The sequence below is a fragment of the Dreissena polymorpha genome, chromosome 5, assembly GCF_020536995.1.
Source record: "Dreissena polymorpha isolate Duluth1 chromosome 5, UMN_Dpol_1.0, whole genome shotgun sequence".
NCBI lineage: Eukaryota > Metazoa > Mollusca > Bivalvia > Myida > Dreissenidae > Dreissena > Dreissena polymorpha.
Genome location: NC_068359.1, coordinates 100,942,372 through 100,965,424, shown reverse-complemented (window position 1 = coordinate 100,965,424; position 23,053 = coordinate 100,942,372). Strand labels below are relative to the sequence as shown.

Here is a 23,053-nt window from a genome sequence, read left to right as displayed (position 1 = left end):
TAAGCGTGACCACATGTGACAACAGCGATGCCAGTTGGAAAATTAGTAGACGTGTCGTTGAACTCGACACGTTGGCCGAATCGCTTTCAGCATGCAGTTCTTGCCAAGTGCCCATGAATTTACTTAACACAGTAGGAAGCAGGGATTTCGGACTGGCATATGTTTTGGAAATACAGTGTCAGTGTAGCAATTGTGGTGCCATCAATAATGTGGCTTTTGGACGAAAACATGACAGAGTTTATGACATGAACACAAAGCTTGCATTAGGTAAGACTTTTTTTGTCTTTTTGGTACATTGGTGCATTATATCATGATTTATTGTCTAAATTACTTTTGAATACATTCAGATAGTTATCTCAAAGTACATGTTATTCCTGTGTAGTCTACATGCATACATTTTTTTTTATTGTACTTGCTATATTTTTCCTTCATATTTTGTCTGATTAATCATTTACTGCCAGTAAACACAATTACAGTAGAATGTGAATGGTTCATTGGTTGTCCTTAGTTAAACATGTATATTTTAACCTACTCCTATAAATATGAAAATAAAATAAATTTTCATCGACCTCATATCGTTTAACGTTATTTTGCAATAGCATCGTTCCGACATGAATTCATGTCGGAAGCTTTAACGGCATCAAATTCATATAACAGCACAGAATAATCATGCAATAAATTATTAAACATAAAATGTAAACATTATTTTACTAATTGCATTAGAAAAATGTTTATACAAACTTACAAGTAATGATAGTCCAGACCTTAAAACACTACCACTGTTCAAATTCCATATTGTGGCCATATAGCACTGTGTAAATTGAAAGTTGCATAATGTTACCTCATTGGTCGGTTATAAATACATTGTTTCTCTACATATAGTATTCGATTTAGACGAAAATAATAATTTACGTGGAATGTCATATTAGTTTTCCATTAAAACTTTGATCTTGCCTTGTGTGTTTATGGACGTTAATAATTATGTTATACTTATTTTTGTATTTCATTAAGAATTAGAACGTGTAGCCCTTTTTGTTAGCTGTTTTTAGCAAACGATTCGCGGCTTAATAAGACACGGAAAATAGTTAAAGCGACACTTTCATTTAAAGGTTTAATGTGAACAATATTAAATGAAACCTTTTTTGGTATTAATATATTTTATTGACATGTTAAATTCGATACTTGAAAACGTGTTTAGTCTTTAAAAAGATGTCGCTGATATTGTTAATTTCAATAACTGTTAATATGCTTAATGTTGTATAAGAAATTGAATAGTTTCACTGAGTTGTATTCCCGCCTAAAATCCGATATCGTAAAACGCGCAACGGTTAAGAATAAGGTCTGAATAAGTTTAGGTATTCAGATCCGAATATCAGCAGCTGTAGCAGCTGTGCCAGCTGGGAAGCCCCGTTTTGGCTTTAACAACCGCAAGCGAAACAACATACTTTTTAAAGTCTTGCACTAAGACTCCATGATCACAAGTATATGTCCCTGCTGTGGCGTATGACACCATAGTGTTATTTAGTATTGGTCGGCACAGTATCTGATCATAAAGAGATAATTGGTTTGTGCTGAACACAGGGGCAATAAAACCACAGATCTATCAATAAACAAGATTATTGAGATATCTTTTGTTGAACACCGCGATAAAAATGCTCAAACCACGGACTCTAGATTACACGGATAAGGAACATGGCAACATTCTCAGAATCATCACTGCTATATGTGTAATCACCTAACAATTCTTCTAAAAATAATTTATATATTTGAGTTGAAGACGATGTACTGTTGTATAAGTCTGAATAAACTATATGTCTGCCTGTCTTAATCTAAGCCGTCATCGTCCCAGTGAAAAAAAATCTGATTTTGAATAGTTGGACATGATGCCCTGATGTCAAAATACGAAATGACCCGCGTAACACCGACTGTGATTTTCAAGAATCTTTAATAAATTGATAATTTAAGGTAAATAACATTTCATATAATTATACATAATTCCCTCGTTGATAATTAACAGCAAACGATTAATGTTTTTGACACCCATTTTATTTCAAGTATGCATGCAAAGCCGAATAAAATCGAGAGGGTCCGCTATATACGCTGTTTCATCATAAATTTATCACCCTTTCTTTGTTATAAACAAGAGCTGAAATCGTTAATTTATTAAGATTTATTTATAATAAGCTTTATTGATATGTTTCGTGAACAAAATACCACAATATATTCCATAAAAAATATAATAATCATGGCAAAGGAAATTCAATGGCCGGTTTCTAAACAAAAGCATAATCGCCAAGACCGTAGCATCAGTTCAGTGCGTTAGGAACGCGCGCTACTTTCTTCCGCCTTCATTCCTTAATTACTTTCGTTTTTTAAACAAATTTTTTTTCTATCGTATACAGAATTCTATTCTCCTAAGCAAGATGTAATTTTTAAAACTGAACTCCAAATATAAACGCTACAAATTGGTATTAAGTACGAACATGTCAACCGTAATTCTAAAACTCCAAAACGGTATAATATTTGCAAAAGTTAAAGTTAATACTCGCCGGGCTGTCGAAATCAGAAGAACGCTACAAATTGGTATTAAGTACGAACATGTCAACCGTAAATCTAGATTCTAAAACTCCAATACGGTATGATATTTGCAAAAGTTAAAGTTATAACTCGCCGGGCTGTCGAAATCAGAAGAAAAACTTAATATATGTTCATATATCTGTTTACTACGTAACGTAAGCTTTCTAATGATATATAATTTGTCAAAATCGGCCGAGAAATGAAACTATAATTCAACAAAAGACGTAAGTGGGTACATCAAAATGTATAACCTCGGCGCTTCGCTGTACGCTAATTGTACAAGATCGATAGCAACAACACGGTAAAACGCGCGGTGGTAAGACATAAAATGTGTATTTCTTGTGTTTATCTCGCTATAAATCCATTAATAGCAACGGGAGTATACTAAAACGTATATTTTTTGAAAGAGGAATTAATAAGCAACAAGATAACGTATAAACCAATAAAATCGGATGAATAGTTTTTGCACAAGATTGAATTTACTACGGTAAGGGTCACATACTCGATTCATCTCCTATCAATATACACTTCGTGATACAACTGGTAGTTTTAACACACACATATAGGTTTCATTTATTTAAAAAGTACAGAAAGCTAAAAAGTGATGTGGTTTGTTGTACAACAACAATTGGTTATGTGTAACCTATTCAAAAAATAATTTCGTTCAATATAATTCAATGTAATTCTATAAACGACAAACACACTTCGTGTGTTGTGTATGTTTATTTTTTAAAATGTACATAAGTGGTTTAAAAGCACAATTTTTACACATTTAAGAGGTAATCGCTCACATTTATGTCTAATTAATGATAATTTTATGCATTAGCAAAGATTTAACGAGAAAAACTGAAGTTTAAGTTGAACTCAATTTGCTATAGGAAAACGACGGTAGCCGTTTAGACGTAAGCGGGGTAGCTTACGTCTAATTTTTTTGACTAATTTTAACCCTTTGCATGCTGGGAAATTTGTCATCTGCTAAAATTACGTCTGCTAAATTTCTAAAATGAGCATTTTCTTCGATTTTTTTTCAAATAATACTATCAGAATAGCAAACAGTTTGGATCCTGATGAGACGCCACGTTCTGTGGCGTCTCATCTGGATCCAGACTGTTTGCACAGACCTTCAAAATTCGGTTCCCGCACTGAAAGGGTTAAAGTGACATAAGTTTATTTTCTTCCTGGAGCCCTATTTATTAATACCGGTAATAAAAATGAAATTTTGCAAGTTTACAAAACATAAATATTCTCAATTCGTCAAATACGTATTGGTTTTGAAAATAAAGGGCTTAAATTAATTATTATTTGTGTGTATGTAGATCTCTAGGTCTTATAAAATTATCAAACTTTTGTAAATTATTGACATTAAATCATATTATTTTATTCGGCATAAGCATATTCTAGCATTGTGGATTGTAAACTGTTCTGTCATTTACTGCAATCTGTTTCAGGTAAATCATAAACTGGGTGTTTCACCTGGGACTTTCACATCGAAACTGGCCCTTCCCCGTGACCTTCAGCACAAAAAAAGAAAGGCTATAGTTGTTGCTCGTGCAGCAAAACAGCGACGCATACGACTAAAAACTGGAACGGTATTTTTAATTATGGGCATTTTATTTTTAAAACACAGTATTCTTCATGTGTATGCCCCAAATTGGCGACTTAGTTTTCGAACTGTCTGTGGGTCGGTCGGTCAGCCCGTCATACTTTTCGTGCCTGTTCTCTAATTCAAATAGTTTTCATCCGATCTTCACCAAACTTGGTCAGAAGCTGTGTCTAGACCAAGTTCGAACATGGCCATGTGAAATCCTGGGTTTCTTACAATTGTATGGATTATTTTTTATATTGTTACAAAGTTGAAATATGGGGCATCCGTGTCGTGTGGACACATTTCTTGTTTGAGATTGTTTCAATAGATCCATCAATTATATATATGCAAAGTAGTAGGCACATTTTAAAGCATATGCTAATGTTTGTAAATTGATTATTGTAAAAGCATTAATGTGCTGTGTAATCATTTCTTTAAATAAAAATCGGAGATAACCCATGAAGGTGCAAGCACATTTTCCAATTTGAAATTCTGTTTTCTTGTTCAGGCATTCAAAGGACAGTGCAAGATGTACGAGCGGGACCAACATACAGTTCAAACATAGAGGACCAAGATGTTGAAGTGACAACTTTACCGCCACCTGTACCCAAGCCTGGTCCAGCAGGGCTAGACACTACTGGGAAGGAATTTGTTTTCTTTGATTTGGAAACAAGAGGGTTAGGTAAAGTTTATTTTTAACATATTCCTTATTCACAGTGTTGCACATACAGATGTTTATCTTGGTCCAATTCAGGTATTTAGGTACTCTAAATCTCCAAAATTCAACTTCTATTAAAAAGTATACATATTTACTTACATGTGTAACATAATTCAACCTGCTACTGCTGTGTAACTCGATGTGAGATATCGTGTCAATTGTTGGTCAACCTAGCATATGATTGAATTGCAACAAGAGTTATGTTCAGACTATTTTCTCATTTTGCTTTCATATAATAAATCATTCTTAATCTGTATTGATAAAATGATAGTAAATACCACTTAGATGATGCAATGTTACATTACCCACAACTGGCTATAGTATATTATTGTGCATCATTTAAGAATTTAAACACTCTTCTCTTCGCTTCTTCAGATTTATAAATAAATAAGATGCCAAAAACTTACTTTGATATATCCATGAATCGAAGAAAAGAGCTTTCAATTTTTATAATAACAGTTATTATGCCCCCCCTCTGAAGAGAGAGTTAATATTGTTTTGCTGGATAATGGTCTGTCGGTAGATCATTTAGTTTCCGATCAATAATTTGTCAACTTTCTCACGGATTGGCTTTTTACTTTCCATGTGCATAGGGATTGGACAGTATATAACACCTATTTAAATTATGGTCACTTGGTCAAAGGTCAAGATCACAATAAGTGTGAAAATTGTTTCCGATCAATAACCCTTCCACTGAAAAACTCTCTTAAACCACAATGCATAGAGAATGGATGTAAAGGAACCTCTTCTACGATTGTTCAAATTAAGCTTCAAAATAAGTCCTGTCCTGTCCTGTTATGTTTATTTTAAACCCTGCAAAAGTATTTTAAGAAATTTACATTGTACTTGGGCGAGCGACCCAAGGCTCTCTGATTAATGGAGCTAAAATGGAATTTGTGCAATTTCTATGTAAAATTTTTGTTTTGTTTTTTCAGAGCGTACTTCTCACATAATTCAGATAGCTGCAGTGCATTCAACTGGTCAGTTTTCAACATATGTGATGCCTGAGAAGAAGATGTCCTTGAAAGCGTCAGAAATAACTGGAGTGACAGTTGTTGGCGACTCTATGCTTGTTAAGGGACATAAAGTAACAGCTGTCCCCATCAAATCTGCATTGACAAATGTTATAACATTCTTACAGAAATTTTCACCAGAAATTTTAGTTGGGCATAACATAGAGTGTATTTGATTGTAAAGTGTTGCTCCATGCTGTCCATACTTGTGGAAAAATGTTTGAGTTTCAGCAAAATATTTGTGGCTTTTTAGATACTTAAAAATGTTAAAGGAAATATTACCAAATATAAAATCATATAAGTTATAAGTCAAGGTGTTACAAGGAAAGTTGCAGGAAGTGGATTGCGACTTAAACATTTGAGTATTGAATCAAAAAGAAACGGACTGAGTGGTTTGAGGAGCCCCCTGTCAGAGGTTACAAACGGACAAATCAGAGTAACAAAATCAGAGAAAATAATATGTGCAATAGCGAGTTATTTGTTGCCTGACATCTAACCAATTGTAATTTGCATCTTGTATATAGATTAGCTATGAAATTGTTTTTCCTTCTCGATGTTGTGATTCTTATGTCAGTTGTATTTCTCATGTTTCACCTAAGTTGTAAGATATTTTTGGCAGTGCATTAAACCACAGATGGTGTGTGAAACATTATTGCCCCGCTTATTGTATTCAATGTTGTTTTTAGCTCCACTTGCCTAAGGCCAGCAGGGCTTATGTCATGATCCTGTGTCCGTCGTGCGTGCGTTAACTTTTCCTTTAAACATCTTCTTCTATGTTATAAATATTAAGTTATATATATAGTCTTAAATAATGACGACCGACTGTTGGTGACTCAAGTTATATTTCTTTTTTTGTATTTTGATTATTTAGAATGCAAAAAATATAATGCTATATATCATATATTTGACTGACTCTGTTACATATGTACTCATGTTTGTCATATATTCAGTGCAAATGTGTAGTTCATGCACAATGTTGATATGTAAATTTTACATTGATTATAGCTTGAACGCAATGTATTTGTATTGTATTAAGCTTATGGTGTAAAATGTTATGTGTGTTCATGGCTCTTAGTCAAATTTGATAACAGCTCAGTTATGTACACAAGCTATGGTTTGCATTAATCATACCGTTGATAAATGAAGTATTGTATTCTTCCATAGTTTTATATTGTTATTACAAGGCAGGGTTGGCACCAATCGACCGCCCTTGGTTTTAACCGGCGGTTTTTACCGGTTAAAACCGCCCTGGTCAATACTCCCGAAGTGGTCATTATTGGTCAATACTGGTCGATTGAACTTTGCCCCCAATTTTGAAATGGCACCTTTTTGACACAGTCCTTACTTGTCATGTATTCTTGCATAGATTTCTTTAAATACTTTTAAAACAAAATAGTCAAAATAGTCAAAAAATCTTTTATTTTCCATTGATATAAAAATAAAAAACATAATAAGAAATAATTATTAAGAGAAAAAATAATTGAAAAGAAGAGTCTAGAGTAGACCCACAATTGGAAAACATTTTTTATTGTCAAAATCAAGAACTTTGATTGCTTATTCATTTGAATACCAATTGAAATTTAAAATATGAAAGGAAAGAAACCCTCTTAATACAGAAAGGAGACAAGTTAGAAGTAACTATTTAATTAATAGCAAGTAATCTCCTTTTGTGTGAGTGATATGAAATAGCTTAACCCTTTGCATGCTGGGAAATATGTCGTCTGCTAAAATGTCGTCTGCAGAATTTCTAAAATTAGCATTTTCTTCTATTTTTTACAAAGAATACTATCATAATAGCAAACAGTTTGGATCCTGATGAGACGCCACGTTCTGTTCTGTCTCATCTGGATCCAAACTGTTTGCAAAGGCCTTTAAAATTAGGTTCTCGCACGGAATGGGTTAAGGGCAGATTTGTTTCATTGTCAATATGAGAGACATAACACTGCATGCATTTTATTACCAATTAAGGCTTAGGGGCCAAATTTATGACCCTAGAAAACAAAAGAGTTCTGTTTGTCCATCTGCTTATCAAATAGATATATCAATAGATAAGTGGAATACTGTGGTAACTACAATAGTAATAATGCTTTAGTAACATATGTGATACACTGAGATAAAGATATTGCCTCAGTCCTTATGTATTTGAGGCCGTTTCCATAAATAATAAAGAAGTATTTTTTACAGCTTTAAAGATTTTATTTACAATAAATAACTTTTAAAAAAGTTAATCAATTACAGAATAATTATTGATTTAATATGAAAGAGCTCCTTTTGATGTTTAAATGCTACATTTTTCAATCGACCATTATTGACCAGTAATGACCAGTATTGACCGGTTTTAACCGGGTATTGACCGCCAGCCTGGTCAATACTTAATTGACCAGTCAATATGCCAACCCTGTTACAAGGTGATTATTATACAACCATTTACTTTTATCTGTTACAGGTTTACACACATTTGTTATAAATTATGCAATAACTAATTAATTAACCCCATTGATTCTTTGTCAATCTAATATTTGAAACCTTACTTATGATAAAAGTGTGTCTCCTATGTCAAAAACGTATGCAATAGTCAACAGTAATTTGAATGCTATCCCAATTTCAATTTATCCGAATACTAGTACAGTTTACCATCATTAATAGCGTGTGTGTGATCTCATTTAAAATATTTTTGTGATAAAGTAATTTAATATCATAAACCCAGAATAAAAAAACGATTATGGGACCTTTTTAGCACTTAAACTGGAAATAGAAGTATTTCGAAACTGTTACCATGGCAACCAAACACAATTACATAATACAAAAAACCGTACCATCACGCGGCACGTCCACCCAAAATTTTCTTACACTTCAGACATTTACCTAAAAATTGATATATAAATTAGCTTTCACTCTTTTTTGCACACGGGAGGTGCCCACGGACTGTACTTAACATGGGTAACAGGTGGGTGGGGTAATTAAAGATGTTTATTTGAACATCAACATGTTTTTTTTCATGTGTTACATCTGAAATATTTCCATAAGTATGTATATAATAAATATTTCTACGTGTATCAAATTTCAGTTGATAACTTTATTTGTTATGGAGCAGTTATTATATAGATTTGTTTTAATTACTATTACAATGTGAGTAATTATATTTTTGAAATTAAGTCCATATTAAAAGGTCTGTAGCCAAAAAAAATCCACGGTGACCTATGAATTTCTTTGCTTCATTTTTATGCTAAGCTAGTTTACTTTAATTATTGAGAACTTCAAATGAATATAAAAATTACATCAACAGAAATTTGTATCTGTATTGTATGTCATCGATTTTTGAACTGTGCAATAAAAAGTTCAAAACAAACAAAAAACTAGTCATACTTATGTCTCATTACTTTTTACCATTTCCAATATTTTTGGTTTTAAATGTGTTCAGTATGATAATACAAACGTTACAGTTGCTGATCTAATACAATCTCAATACTGCTAGTCCATTTTAAATGTTTTACACACAAACGTTTTACCGTACCCCGAATTTTATGCCCCGCAAAAATGACCTTTTCTCAAACGCACATGGCATTTAAAAACCGTCAATATCTCAAAATTATTCACGGTGACCCCCCTTTTTTATTTGATATTTACTTCAGATACATATCCATTAATCACCCTACAAAAAATTATAGCATTCTGGATATTTTTTTAAAAATCACGAAACGATCGAACATCCTTAAGGTTCGTTGACCTTTACCTTTTAGTGAATTAAGATATTGTAATAGGGTACAAAAATAACCGTTTCAAGCAGAAGTAACGTCTTGTTAAATATTTCGTGAATTAAGTAGCTGTATAAACACATTTGTTTTTAAAAATTATGTTGAGAATTTTGAGAATTCAGCTATTGGATTTATTGACTATTACATATTTTGGGTTTATTTCGTACAATAAGTTTTTCTCGGGTTATTGACTTCTTAATATAGTCGGTTACTTATATATTAATATATTTACATTTTTTTATAGAATGTGTATATGTTCTGAAATGAAAATATGGAAATGGAACATTATCTATCAAATGTAAGTCATGTGATGATTCACATATCGTGCATTGACACCGCCTCCTGTCATTAGCGCTACATCATTGGCATTGGCTCCATCTCTTTTGGAAAATACAAAATTAAGTATTAGATCTGCAAACCCAGATGTATGTGTTAATGCAGCAACTACTATATGTTGAACGCAATCGTTGATGTCCCCGATTTAATCGGGTTGAAATTCGCTCTTCACACAGGCAAAATACATCGATTTGCTTTATAAAACTCCACCACGCCGCAAGTTATAAAGGCTTCCACGTTTCCAAATTGTTTGGGATTGTATGTTTCTGTACATTGGTGGATGAAATAATCTTCGTTGAGTCGCACTACATTGCCCGATTTTTAAAATAATGCGAAATATGTTGAAAAAACATATGACAACAAATCACCTTGAAGAATTATCCGTGACATTTCACAACATCTGGTCCGTAGCGCCACCTAGGAAGAACCATTTGCTCATTTATTAATGCATCGCAAAAAAGTCGTGGCGCCCGTGATTTACGGTCGTGTATGACTTCGACAAAATTTTGGAAATGGGATTAAAACAAAGAACTAGTCAATAAAGTTTAAATTGTTAAGTTATGTTTTGTGCCGCGAAAAAGTTAAGAATAAGTATATAATGTAGTATGTCTTCCGTTATATTGCTAAGGTCGTAAGTCGGGAGGTGTTGCTGCACTTGATTAACCTGTACGTGACGTCATACGGCACAAATTTGACCCTGACTCAATTCCTTAACACGACCACTGTGCATATCATGCCGTCAATGAACCCCGATGGTTACAGCAAATCAGTTGAGGGTCAATGCGAGGATACCTTAGGCAGGTAGGTGTATGACTAAACAGGAGATAATAGTTTATATATATGAGCCTCGTTAATGCATGTGCAGACCGCACAGGCTAATCGGGGACGACATTTTCCGGATTAACTGGATGTTTGCTTAGAAGTGACTTCTTTTCAACGAAAAATACCATAACAGCGAAACATGTCGTTCCGTTTTAGCCTGTGCGGACTTAACAGGGTAATCCGGGACGACCCTTTACGCACATGCATTAAGCTCGATTTTCCCGGAGCAAGGTTAATATATTTAATGCAGCGCCATTGGCTTCAATCTCATAAAAGCACACATTCGCGTAACGTGATCGTTTGTGTTCGCCAAAATTAACGCGTGGAGTCACGTATCATAATTTTCATCAAATTGTGTCAGATCCTTTATCACTACGATACATGCGACCGATTTCGCAGCTTTGTCATATAGGCAACGAATCCACTTAGTCAGATAAAAGAAAATGCTTGCGAACACGTAAAAATGTGATATAAAAAGTTATTGGGACGGATATTATCAGTAAGTTTTGGGATTTTTTTTCCGGAAACTCCGATCATGTGTTAACTATGTCCGATCATGTGTTAACTATGTCCGTTCCTATTCAGATACAACGCCAACTGGGTGAACTTGAACAGAAACTTCCCCGATTTAGTTCACGACGGGCAAATCATACCCGTCCAACCCGAAACGCAGCACGTGATAGACTGGCTGGACGACTACAATTTTGTACTCTCTGCCAACTTGCACTCCGGTCATTTTGTTGCAAGCTACCCCTACCACTTTTATCTCTCAGGTCGTATGTCGTTTAACCCTTGATGACTTATACACACAACGCAATAAAAGAAAATGAGACATTCATTGAATTATATTTGTTCATTAATGCATAGAATTAGTTGCAATTGCTTGATTTAAATGCCTTACGTTAAATTTATTTTAAGACCGCTATCTACATAATGCCGGACCGTCGATGACGGTGGATGACGACACTTTCCAGTATTTAGCTCTGACCTATGCAAGGTCACACCACACTTTGGCTAAAACAGGTGGCAACGAATGCGGCCAGTACCTTGAGAAGTACTTTAAGAATGGCATTTCAAACGGAGCCGATTGGTATTCTGTGTTAGGTAACTATAAAAGTAACATAGAAAGCATACAACTATTTCTTTGAGCCGGTTGTCTTTCGCTCGGTTGGAAGGTCAGTCCGTAGACCATTTCGTTTCCGCGCTATATATTGAGAACGCATTTACTTACCATCATTCAGTTGGTGGCCTGGTTTCTTGGGAGGGAAGACGGCGTTCAATTTCTAGATCAACATGCGCATATCAAAAGGGATTGAAACAGAAAATAATAAAAGTGCAACAGTCAAATTTACCCGTAGCCACCATCCCTTAAGGTAGACGTTCCGTGTAGTAAAAAGCATCTTAACATAACTTTGGCACGGTGCTCTCTAATAATTATGTACGTTATCGGACTGCCTGTAGTAGGTTCTTTCAAGCATGAATCATCTTTGACCTATTGTCTTAAAAATCATGTAGCTGCCATTTTAACGCGTATTTTTCACACTAACAAGTTACCATTTTAATCCAATTTTATGGAAACTCATTTTATGCTGAAAGTCGGTGGACCATTGTGGACTGCACAGGCTAATCTGGGAGGACACTTTAAGAACATGCAGTAAGCACAGTTTTCCCAGAACGATGCGTACATGACTTAAATACCGTGAAATGCAGTGTAAACTCCTATACATTTGTATCCAATCATGCAGTAAACTTGAATTGTAAGTTGCGAGTCCATTGCAGGAAGCATGCAGGACTACAACTACCTTGCTGAAGGCATATTTGAAATCACAATAGAATTTTCCTGCTGCCATTTTCCGAATGCCTCATCTCTCCCCGATTATTGGGTGGAGAACAAAGACGCATTGGTCAACTACCTTTTGTTGGCTCACATGGGTAAGACATGAAGACCACTTTAACCGTTAACTACTCAGATACGAATTTTGATCAGCTTGTAGTTCCTTAGAAAATCAAAATAATTTTAAGCACCTTTCTTAATATATTGAAGTTTAAAGGCTTTCTTTTTGGCCATAACAGAGGGGCTAATCACGTGACAAACAAGATGGCGACGCTCATGACAAGATTATTATCCGAGGTATTTTGCTCTGCGTAATACCCTTTATTACTTGTGTTAATTGTTTAAATGCATTTTTAAACCATATCAGTAGGAAATCGATTTGCGTTTATTTCGTTTAAATATTTGCTCTCTATTTCGACTTTACTCGCTGCGAATTTTTCTACAAAGGATCTGTAATTGTGTCAGCCGCTAAGAAATTTCTCAGCGAGTAAAATCGAAATAAAGAGCGAATATTAATATAATATGAACGTTTATAACTTTCTTGTCGATATTGCTGGAAAGTGAGCGGCATAGTAACAATTAATACAAGAAATAAAGGGTGTACAACGGCGAAAAACATCTGTCTGGGCATTGACGTTGCCATCTAGTTTGTCACAAAATTACCCCCTCTGCTTAAAATATTGATGACAGACTGAACTGTTTTACTGTTTGCATTTTCCATTTTCACTTGTATTCCGAGTTTAAAAGGTTAATGGGCTAGAAACAACTTTTACTTTGTACTGTACATAACGATAAATATTCGTGTTTTTTATTTCGAGATTTCATTTCTAGGTGTAAAGGGATACATTCGGGACCAAAACAACCCGTTAAATGGCGCTGTGTTAAGCCTTAAAGGACGAGCATTCCCGACATTCAGGTCTAAACATGGCGGCCAGTACTTCCGACTCCTCATGCCAGGCACATATACTTTGAATGTGAGTCTTTAGTTTGCATGATTCAAATATCATATAGATTCGGTAACGTGTTTTATTTATCATAATAAAACGGTTTCAAAACATGCACATGAACCCATACATCATGAATGTGTTGTTTTTAATTGTTTGATGACTATAGACTTACTTCAGTTCAGAGGAGATATAGCCACAATAGCTCAAGCCAACAAAATCTTGCGTCACCGTTACTAAATGGATATGGTATCCACCTAGCGACCGGGTTGTCACATGTTGGATTAAAACTGTGTGAGATATCTTCAGATCTCTTTTAAAGACGCTAAGTAGTTGTTTCTACCATGGAACCGACTCAAAAGCGATTCAATAAGCTGTGGGCTTTCGATGTAATCGAGCTAAGATTAAAAGGTTAAAACCAAGCAGGTGTGCGTTATTACCTTTTCTGTGATAACAAATAGTTTTCCTGTCTTATGACATGCTGTGTTCGGATTAATATGATAATAAACATGGGCTCTGTTTATCATTGCAGGTCAGTTACAAGAACCACAAGAGGACCGAAAAGTTCATCGTGTCGACAGGCGTCGTCACACGCGTTGACGTCACTTTGGACCTTGACAAACTTGAAACTTCAAATGAAACTGAAACTGAAGCTGTGGACGCGAAAACTGAAACTGAAACAACCATGCCTGTTGAATCTACCACACTTGAAACTCAACCTCAAACTGTTGACGCCAACAAAACTGATACTGTAAATGAAACCAACAAACGCGGTCCCTCGAACAACGCGCTTCAATGCGCATCCTCTTTGTCAATTATAGCTACGTTTTATGTGGTATTGCGTTCATTAATGTATTAAGGCCGCTAACAGAAACATTTTATCTTCCGCTAACAATATAAACATTACTTTTTGTAAGCTTGATCCTTCTTAAATCTTAAAAACTAATTTCATGAGATTTATTGCATGAATCTTATATATATCAGCAAAACCGAGAAAACATATCATAGCTCGTCAAGTAATAGCTCTGTAATGTTACATGCATCCTCAAAATTGTTTAAATGTTCTCGTCCAAGATCATTTTCTTGAGTCCGGACAGGCAATCATTGACGATATTTTCAGCTTTTCTTGATTTTTTTTTTCGTTTTAAATAAGGCCTCTTCAAAACAAACATTCAGACTAGGCGGAAAGTGTAATTGTATTTGGCTGGGTGTATCAGTTTTGTATCGTACTTGTGTTTATGTAATTGTTTATTTGTAAAAATCAGCTTGTATTGTACGAAACATAGTTGCATAACTATTAACCAGTCCCAGATTTAAAAAAAAAACACGATCAGAGTAAGAAAAGAACACGTCAAAAAAGAATGTATGCATTATATTATAGTATATTACTGCAACATAATACTCCTGATTAAGAAAAGGCTAACACAGTAAGGTCGTGTATAGACAGTCATCAAGGCTAAAACAGTATGGTCGTTTATAGACAGTCATCAAGGCTAACACATTATGGTCGTTTATAGACAGTCATCAAGGCTAACACATTATGGTCGTTTATAGACAGTCATCAATCGAAATCGGAAATGCAACGCTTTTCATCGATAATATAACGGAAACAAGTATAACCGACATAACATTTAAACTACTCTTCAAATTTTGAAAGCTTGCATGGTACATGCGCAACGCAATAGCTTTTACTTTGATATAACCTAACAAGGGCATTATTCCGTGCTATTATATTTTTTAAACTAGTCCAAATACAGATTTGACATTAAATTCATTAAATGACATTCTTCACAAACACCACCATCTTAAAATAGCCCCCTAATGCTTTGTCGGACCGTATTTGGTACAAAAACGAATATGGTACATTTGTACCATATTCGGCCGAATATGGTACAAATGTACCATACTCGGACCGAAGATGGTACAATTTTCGACCGAATATGGTACAAACATTGAACCATATTCGGTTGGAATAAGTTTTTCTATGCTCGCCAAAACGTATTTGGTACATACCAAAAAAACTCATAAAAATGAAAATGGCCTACGTATATGGTACATAAATTATGTATTTCTTAATAAATGAAATAGTCTGCCGATGTGTAAACTTTTTTTCAAACTCAAATACATTGTATTAACCTAATATTGGAAGTGACAAAAGTATCATCATCATCATCATCATCATCATCATCGTCGTCGTCGTCGTCGTCGTCGTCGTCGTCGTAACTAGCAGTAACAGAAACAGCTAACCTAACCACACTTTACATGGATTTTGCTGGTTGTGTAACTGTTTCGCCGGCTAGCTCAGTCGGTTGCGCGTCAGATTGGCACGCAGGCGGCCTGGGTTCGATTCCCGGGCGGGCCAGATACTTTCGTGGAGATCATTAATAGCAATTTTCAAATTTTTAAAACTTTTTTTTTCGAAAGTGTATTTTCACCAAAATCCGATTTAAGAGATTTTGAGCTCTTTTAAATGAATATATCTCTCCAAAAATAAGGATGTTTGACTGGCTGCTTTAGACAGGTGTGACTGTATTCCTAAACATTACTTTGTAAAGTTGATTTGTCGTTCCGACGTCATATTGCTGAGAAGCCGACAAAGCTTTGAAGTTTCCGATTTTTTCTTTGATAAAAAGGCGGGAATTTTGCACACGAGTCTTACTCAGAAGTCAGTAACCATATTTGACTTGGCGGTCGGCAAGAAAAGTTGTGATTTTCGACTAGAAAGAATTGAAATCCAAACTTTCTTCAAACTTCAAAAGAATTCTTGACAGTAAGTACTGTACATAATTTTAATTTTCAGTTGTCTTAATATGCATTGATGTTTTAACATGCATTGATTTTTATGTTTTATGCCCCCCCCCCTCAGAGTGCATTTGCAGTTGTCCGTCCGTCTATCCAATTGTCCGTGGCATTCCTTCCGGGTGCGTAACTCCTAAACTGCTAAAATATTTAAGCTACAGTCATTTTTTCGAAAGTGTATTTTCCACCAAAATCAGATCGAGCTCCTGTAATCTGTAGATTTGAACATTTTAAATTTTATGGAGTTTATAGGTCTTTGACCTTCGAACCCTGCCTAGTCGTGACTTCTGGTGAGCGACCTAGGCCCCCAGGGCCCCTTCTTTATATCCCTTCCATCCACGTAGCATTGGTTTCTACAGACCGTTTGTCCGTTGACCGCCATAAGTTTGCCCGCTATTTTTCCCCTGAATTTGAATTCGGTTGGATTTCAATGAAACTTTACATGAAGTACTTGCTACTTTCATTGCGCATATTGCCCGGAAGTTCGGATTGTAAATTTTAGCGGAGCTATCAGACGAGTGATTTTAGCTCAGCTCATGTCGTGAGACATTCGTTTTCGACACGCGGTGTTCAATACAAGCTCTATTAACTAATGAAGTATAAATGTATAATAACTTATTATATTATTTCAGATGAAGGAAGCAATTAGGAAAAAAAGGAAGCAATTAGGGTGCTTGCCCAGGTCGAAGTACGACATTATTGTCAGATGTTTAAACGGATCGTTCGATGTCCCTGTGAAGAAACGGACACCTGAAGAGAATAATTGTTTGGCCATGATTATAAAACGTAAGGACTTCGAGCTTGGTGACCGGGGTTCTTTATTGTGTGGCGGAAAGCAAGTCCTTGTGAAAGAAGATCTTCCTAGATTTGTTGAGAAGATGTTCATGGAAAACAAAGGATGTGGAGCAAGGGTTATTTACAACAAACTGAAAGTAAATTACACGGGGTTCTCGGAACAAGCTATCCTTGAAATACTGTACAATAGCAAGTATTACCATGAGAAGTATCCGAGATTTACAAACAAGCCAAAGCCAAAGACAATTACAGAAGAGGAACCAGGCAAAAGATGGCAGATTGACATAATTAACATGAAAAATCAAAGTGTTAGCTACAAGGGGTCCACATACAGTTATATTCTACAAGTCGTGGACGTTTATTCTAGGTACGTTATGCCAAAACCCCTGAAAACGAAGAGTTCGCGTGAAGTTGCAAAGGCATTAGAGGACGTGTTGATGGTTAACCTTGCCCCTGACATCATCCAATGTGACAACGGACTGGAATTTAAAGGCCCTAGTATGAAACTTTTGTTGAACAAGTACAACATCAAAATGATCAATAGTAGGCCGTATCATCCTCAATCACAGGGCAAGTGTGAAAGGTCAAACAGTGTTATAAAGGCCAAGATTCTATTTGCAACAAAAAGTAAACGTGGATTTAACTGGGTCGAAGGGCTTCAAGATTTAGCCTATGCCATAAACACAAGTTTCAAACGAGTTCTTGGGGGTCTCACGCCCTTTGAAGCCTACTACGGAAGAAGTCATGTTTTTACCAAAGAACGTCATAGTTCTCGTGAAATAAAGAAAACCATACGGCGAGCAAATAAAAAGGCTTACAGGTCGCTGTTGAAAAACGCAACTTCCCCAAGCAAGTACAAAGTAGGAGAGACAGTATTAATTCGCTATCCCTTTCGAAAATCCAGGGTGCCAACCAAAAGATATGTTATCGAAGGCAAGGTAGAAAAAGTAAAACGAAATGGTGTTTATATCGTGTCATTTCAAGTACCGAACAAACCCGAACTTGGATTCGTAAGCAAATCGGTTGGGGTCGAAAACATGACTAGCCTAACTGTTGCGTTAGAGAAACAACGAAAAATTAAAAAACATTCATTAAAACAGAACCGCTCAGAGAAACAAAATCACAGAACTAAGTACTATCATGTTTTAACACACCATGAAAATCTGCAGTTGTTGGATGGGGTGAATATTGCCATGGACCCAAATCCGGATGGAAATTGTCAATTTGCTGCTATATCGCATCAACTTGGTAAAATTGGTATATACAAAGACGTAGATGCTTTACGTAAGGAAGCAGTCCATCACATTGTAGAAAACAGATATTTCTATGAAACTTTTGTCTATGATGAAACATTTGATGAATACGTTAAGAATATGTCTAAGAATGGGACATACGGCGACAACCTCACGCTCATTGCACTTATGAGAGAATATAATTTGCAGTGCCTGGTAGTTTCTACCCGAGGACTAGAACACTCATCAATTGTGTCAGCAGATGGAAAGTTCGATGGTGATGTTGGAACAATTGCATTGGGGTATTTCCCAGAAGGATTTGGCATGCATTACGTTAGTATCCGTATCAATCAACGCGTGTACAAGGACATAATATCACGCTTAGAACAGTCGTATGACAACGGTGACTCTGGCGACAGCGCTGCGTCTGGCGACAACGCTGCGTCAGGCGACAACGCTGCGTCTGGCGACAACGGTGACTCTGGCGACAACGGTGACTCCGGCGACACCGCTGCGTCTGGCGACAACACTGCATCTGGCGACAACGCTGCGTCTGGCGACAACGGTGACTCTTGCGACAACGGTGACTCCGGCGACAACGGTGACTCCAGCGACAACGGTGACTCCGGCGACAACGGTGACTCCGGCGACAACGCTGCGTCTGGCGACAACGGTGACTCCGGCGACAACGCTGCGTCTGACGACAACACTGCATCTGGCGACAACGCTGCGTCTGGCGACAACGGTGACTCTTGCGACAACGGTGACTCCGGCGACAACGGTGACTCCAGCGACAACGGTGACTCCGGCGACAACGGTGACTCCGGCGACAACGCTGCGTCTGGCGACAACGGTGACTCCGGCGACAACGGTGACTCCAGCGACAACGGTGACTCCGGCGACAACGGTGACTCCGGCGACAACGCTGCGTCTGGCGACAACGGTGACTCCGGCGACAACGGTGACTCTGGCGACAACGGTGACGTCTCTGTGTGTTCAGCCCTGAAAGAGCTTCAAGATATGATAAACAATAGGAGGGCACAGAAGCGAACGACTTTTCCATTTCTGATGTTACCACTTCACATTCAAGTTGAAATTTTTAAGTTCTGCATACAATCAAACCCGTCAATCCAGTTTGTGTTGGCGAAGGTCGGCAAACCCTTTAGAGATTTAATAAGGTCAATGAGTTTGCAAACACCTAGAATTTACATTCGGCCGGATATTGGACTAGATACTAGTAACAGAAATCCTGTTAGCGTTCGTTTCCTATTAACAAGAGCGGGCAGAAACAGCGGTCTTATTTCGGCAATAAAAGAAATCATCAAGGGGCCAAAATGGGCAAACGCATGGCTGCGTTTGCGTGTTAGTGGAATCGGTTGGTATGATATCATAGATGTCATGTACAGACATTACAGGTGAAATATACATGTATATCGGTGTTTGGAAACCTGTTATGTTATTTTTGTGATTGATGATTATGTTCTTCTACCGGAAATTTGTTGTCATTTGCTCATTTACTGGTAACTTTTTACGAAGCACATTTGGGATATTTTGGCTGCTACTAAAATGAATGTATATATGTATATTATGTCTTGTCAAAATGCTACAGTTGGATTAAAATTTAAATGCTGTTCTATGTTCTTCAATATTACTTTGAAAAATCCTGTCAGTATACCAATAAATGAAAAAAGTACAAGTTTGTTGAATCTCTTGAATGAAACAAATTATAAAATACAAAATGTAAAATGAATATGTGATGATGATGATGACAAAACATTTGTGATGATGATGATGGTAAAAAAATTGTGATGATGATGGTGGTGGTGATGATGATGACAGTGGTTATGATGATTGGGGTTTGATGATTGTGGTGATGATGATGATGATGATGATAATGATGATGATGATGATGATAACAAACGTTTTGGGATGATGATGACAGCGATGTTTATCGGACGATGATGATGGTTATAATGATGATGATAAGTTTTTAGATGATGATGACGGCGATGTTTATCGGCCGACGATGATGATAATGATGATGATGATAACAAAATATTTGTGATGATGATGATGGCGATGTTTATTGGCCGATGATGATGATGATATTCTCATCGTCGTCATCATCATCACAACATCCTCATTATCGACCGAAAACATCGCTGTCATCATCATCACAAAAAAAACTTTTGTGATCACCATTACGATCATGATAATGGATATGATGATGTTGGTTTTGATGGTGATGATGATGGTGGTGTTGGTAAAGATAACAACGATGATGATCATTGGGGTGTTGATAATTGATGTGATGATGATGATGATGATGATGATGATGATGATGATGATGATGATGATGATGATGATGATGATGATGATGATGATGAGATAACGATGATGATGATGATGATGATGATGATGAGATAACGATGATGATGATGATGATTACGATGATGAGTGTGTATCATATTCGGAACGAATGTGGTACATTTTTCATCCGAATATGGTACAAGTTTGTACCATATTCGGTCAGGCATTTTACCCCAAAACTGCAGATACGTATATGGTACAATTAGACAGTTGTACCATATTCGGCCGATTATGGTACAAACTTGTACCATATTCGTTTTTGTACCAAATACGGTCCGACAATGCTTTGTAGTACATTGCACGATTTATAAAATAAAGTTTCTTACAATACAATATTACCATCTTGTTGTTGTTGTATGGCCTCAGTAGAGACATGCATAAAGCGGTCGTAATAACCGTCCGTCCGTTTTCCGTCCGTCCGTCAGGCGTTCCGTTTAACGAGTTTTTTCACAAAAGAGTCAAGTAATCAGCCTGACATTTAAAGTATGATTCTACCTGCATGAAAAAAAATCAGGTTCGAACTTTGTTCCTGTTGGTTGATTTTTGGGGAAGTGATCGGGTCTGGACATTCCATTTTTCACTAGAATAAAAGTTTTCCGGATTCTTTCTCCTGAACGCTTGATTGATTTTTTGGTGAGTGAGTCTACCTACACGTCTAACATATATTATCTGAGTTTCGTTGCGGTCCATTTATTTTTACGAAGTTACGGGCCTTGGACGAAGGAAATGTCTGGTAAGAAACACTTTTCCGAATGTCTTTGCCGGAATGAACATTATATTATTGAAGTGGTCAGGGCCTGAAATCCCTTGCAAGAAAAATGAATCTGGTGTTGCAAAGTGATGTTGTTTTTTTATGATAAAATAATTTGCAAATACAAGTTGTTCAGATACATTTATTAGCCATGTAATACTCTTGTATTTAACATAATTTGTGTACATTTATATATAAATACATCCATGTATATTTTACAACAAAATATCCAATATTGTATCACACATGATAAACATTTACGGGCAATCAAACAAGCATTATACGGAAAAAATAATGTACATGCTGTTTTATGTAATTTGGAGAGAGAAAAAATTCAATGCGAAATGATCAACATAACACACATTCTTTAAGACATAACACACATAAGTTAAGACATTACACTCATTCTTCAAGAGTAAACACATTCTTCAAGACATTACACACATTCTCCAAGGCATTACACACCTTTAATCAAGACATTACACACCTTTAATCAAGACATTACACACATTCTTCAAGACATTACACACCTTTAATCAAGACATTACACACATTCTTCAAGACATTACACACCTTTAATCAAGACATTAAGCACATTCTTCAAGACATTACACACATTCTTAAAGACATTACACACATTCTTCAAGACATTACACACATTCTTCAAGACATTACACACCTTTAATCAAGACATTACACACATTCTCCAAGATATTACACACCTTTAATCAAGACATTACACTCATTCTTCAAGCAAATATAAGCGATTTTGAATTAATACATATATTCAATGACAAAAACTAAACTGAGTTTTGCTCCATTCAAAACCACACAAATTTGCCAGAGTCATTGGGCAATGTTAAAGGGACCTTTTCACACATTTTGGCATGTATTGAAGTTAGTCATTAAATGCTTCATATTGATTTATGTAAATCTCCAGTAAAAATAAGAACAACATTAAAGAAAGATAAAAGTAACCCTCAACTGGGCTCGAACCACTGACCCCTGAAGTAAAAGTCTAACGCTTAGACCACTCGGTCATCGGTGTTCATACAGTGCATGATGTATTTTATACTGTATATAAGCAATCCTCGTAGTGTCACAAAAATAACGACAACAACAGAATTCTCAAAATTATTCAATCGTTTCGCGTTGCAACGCTTTATAATTTTCAGGTTTTTAAATCGTCAAAAGATGTATATAATGGATATTTGAGGGCATAGTACATATTCAGTTTTACTGTTTTCTCAAAAATATCATAACTACAACGACAATTTGTTTATCTGAAACATTTTTTTCAATGTTGTCAATATACCAAAACGTAAAAAGGTCCCTCTAAGGGACAGTCATGCCATAAAACATTTGTATGTCATTGCTACGCATGTAGGTATCTAACATGATCAAATAAGGCACGAATGTTACACTTTTATATGTATTAAATAGAATGCATGACCATGTTTTTGTGGGATTAAAATTAAGTAGGTAATGTCGATGTAAGGACATAAAGTACCAGACAAAAGGA

General features: G+C 36.0%; 1 protein-coding gene across 3 annotated transcripts in view; it reads left to right on the top strand.

Moving 5' to 3' along the window:
- LOC127831768 (carboxypeptidase D-like) overlaps positions 1-23,053 on the top strand; it is a 54,210-nt gene that overhangs the window by 4,827 nt on the left and 26,330 nt on the right. Inside the window, exons 3-7 of one of the 3 annotated variants that reach the window (XM_052356809.1) lie at positions 10,613-10,785; positions 11,392-11,910; positions 12,586-12,738; positions 13,472-13,614; positions 14,117-16,565. In XM_052356809.1, coding sequence (XP_052212769.1) covers positions 11,754-11,910; positions 12,586-12,738; positions 13,472-13,614; positions 14,117-14,443 — 780 coding nt within the window. In that variant the 5' untranslated portion in view covers positions 10,613-10,785; positions 11,392-11,753 and the 3' untranslated portion in view covers positions 14,444-16,565. Of the gene's footprint in view, positions 1-4,025; positions 4,167-4,670; positions 4,845-5,815; positions 7,222-10,612; positions 10,786-11,391; positions 11,911-12,585; positions 12,739-13,471; positions 13,615-14,116; positions 16,566-23,053 lie in introns of those variants that run through there. The other 2 variants (XM_052356810.1, XM_052356811.1) reach the window with 2 other exon arrangements.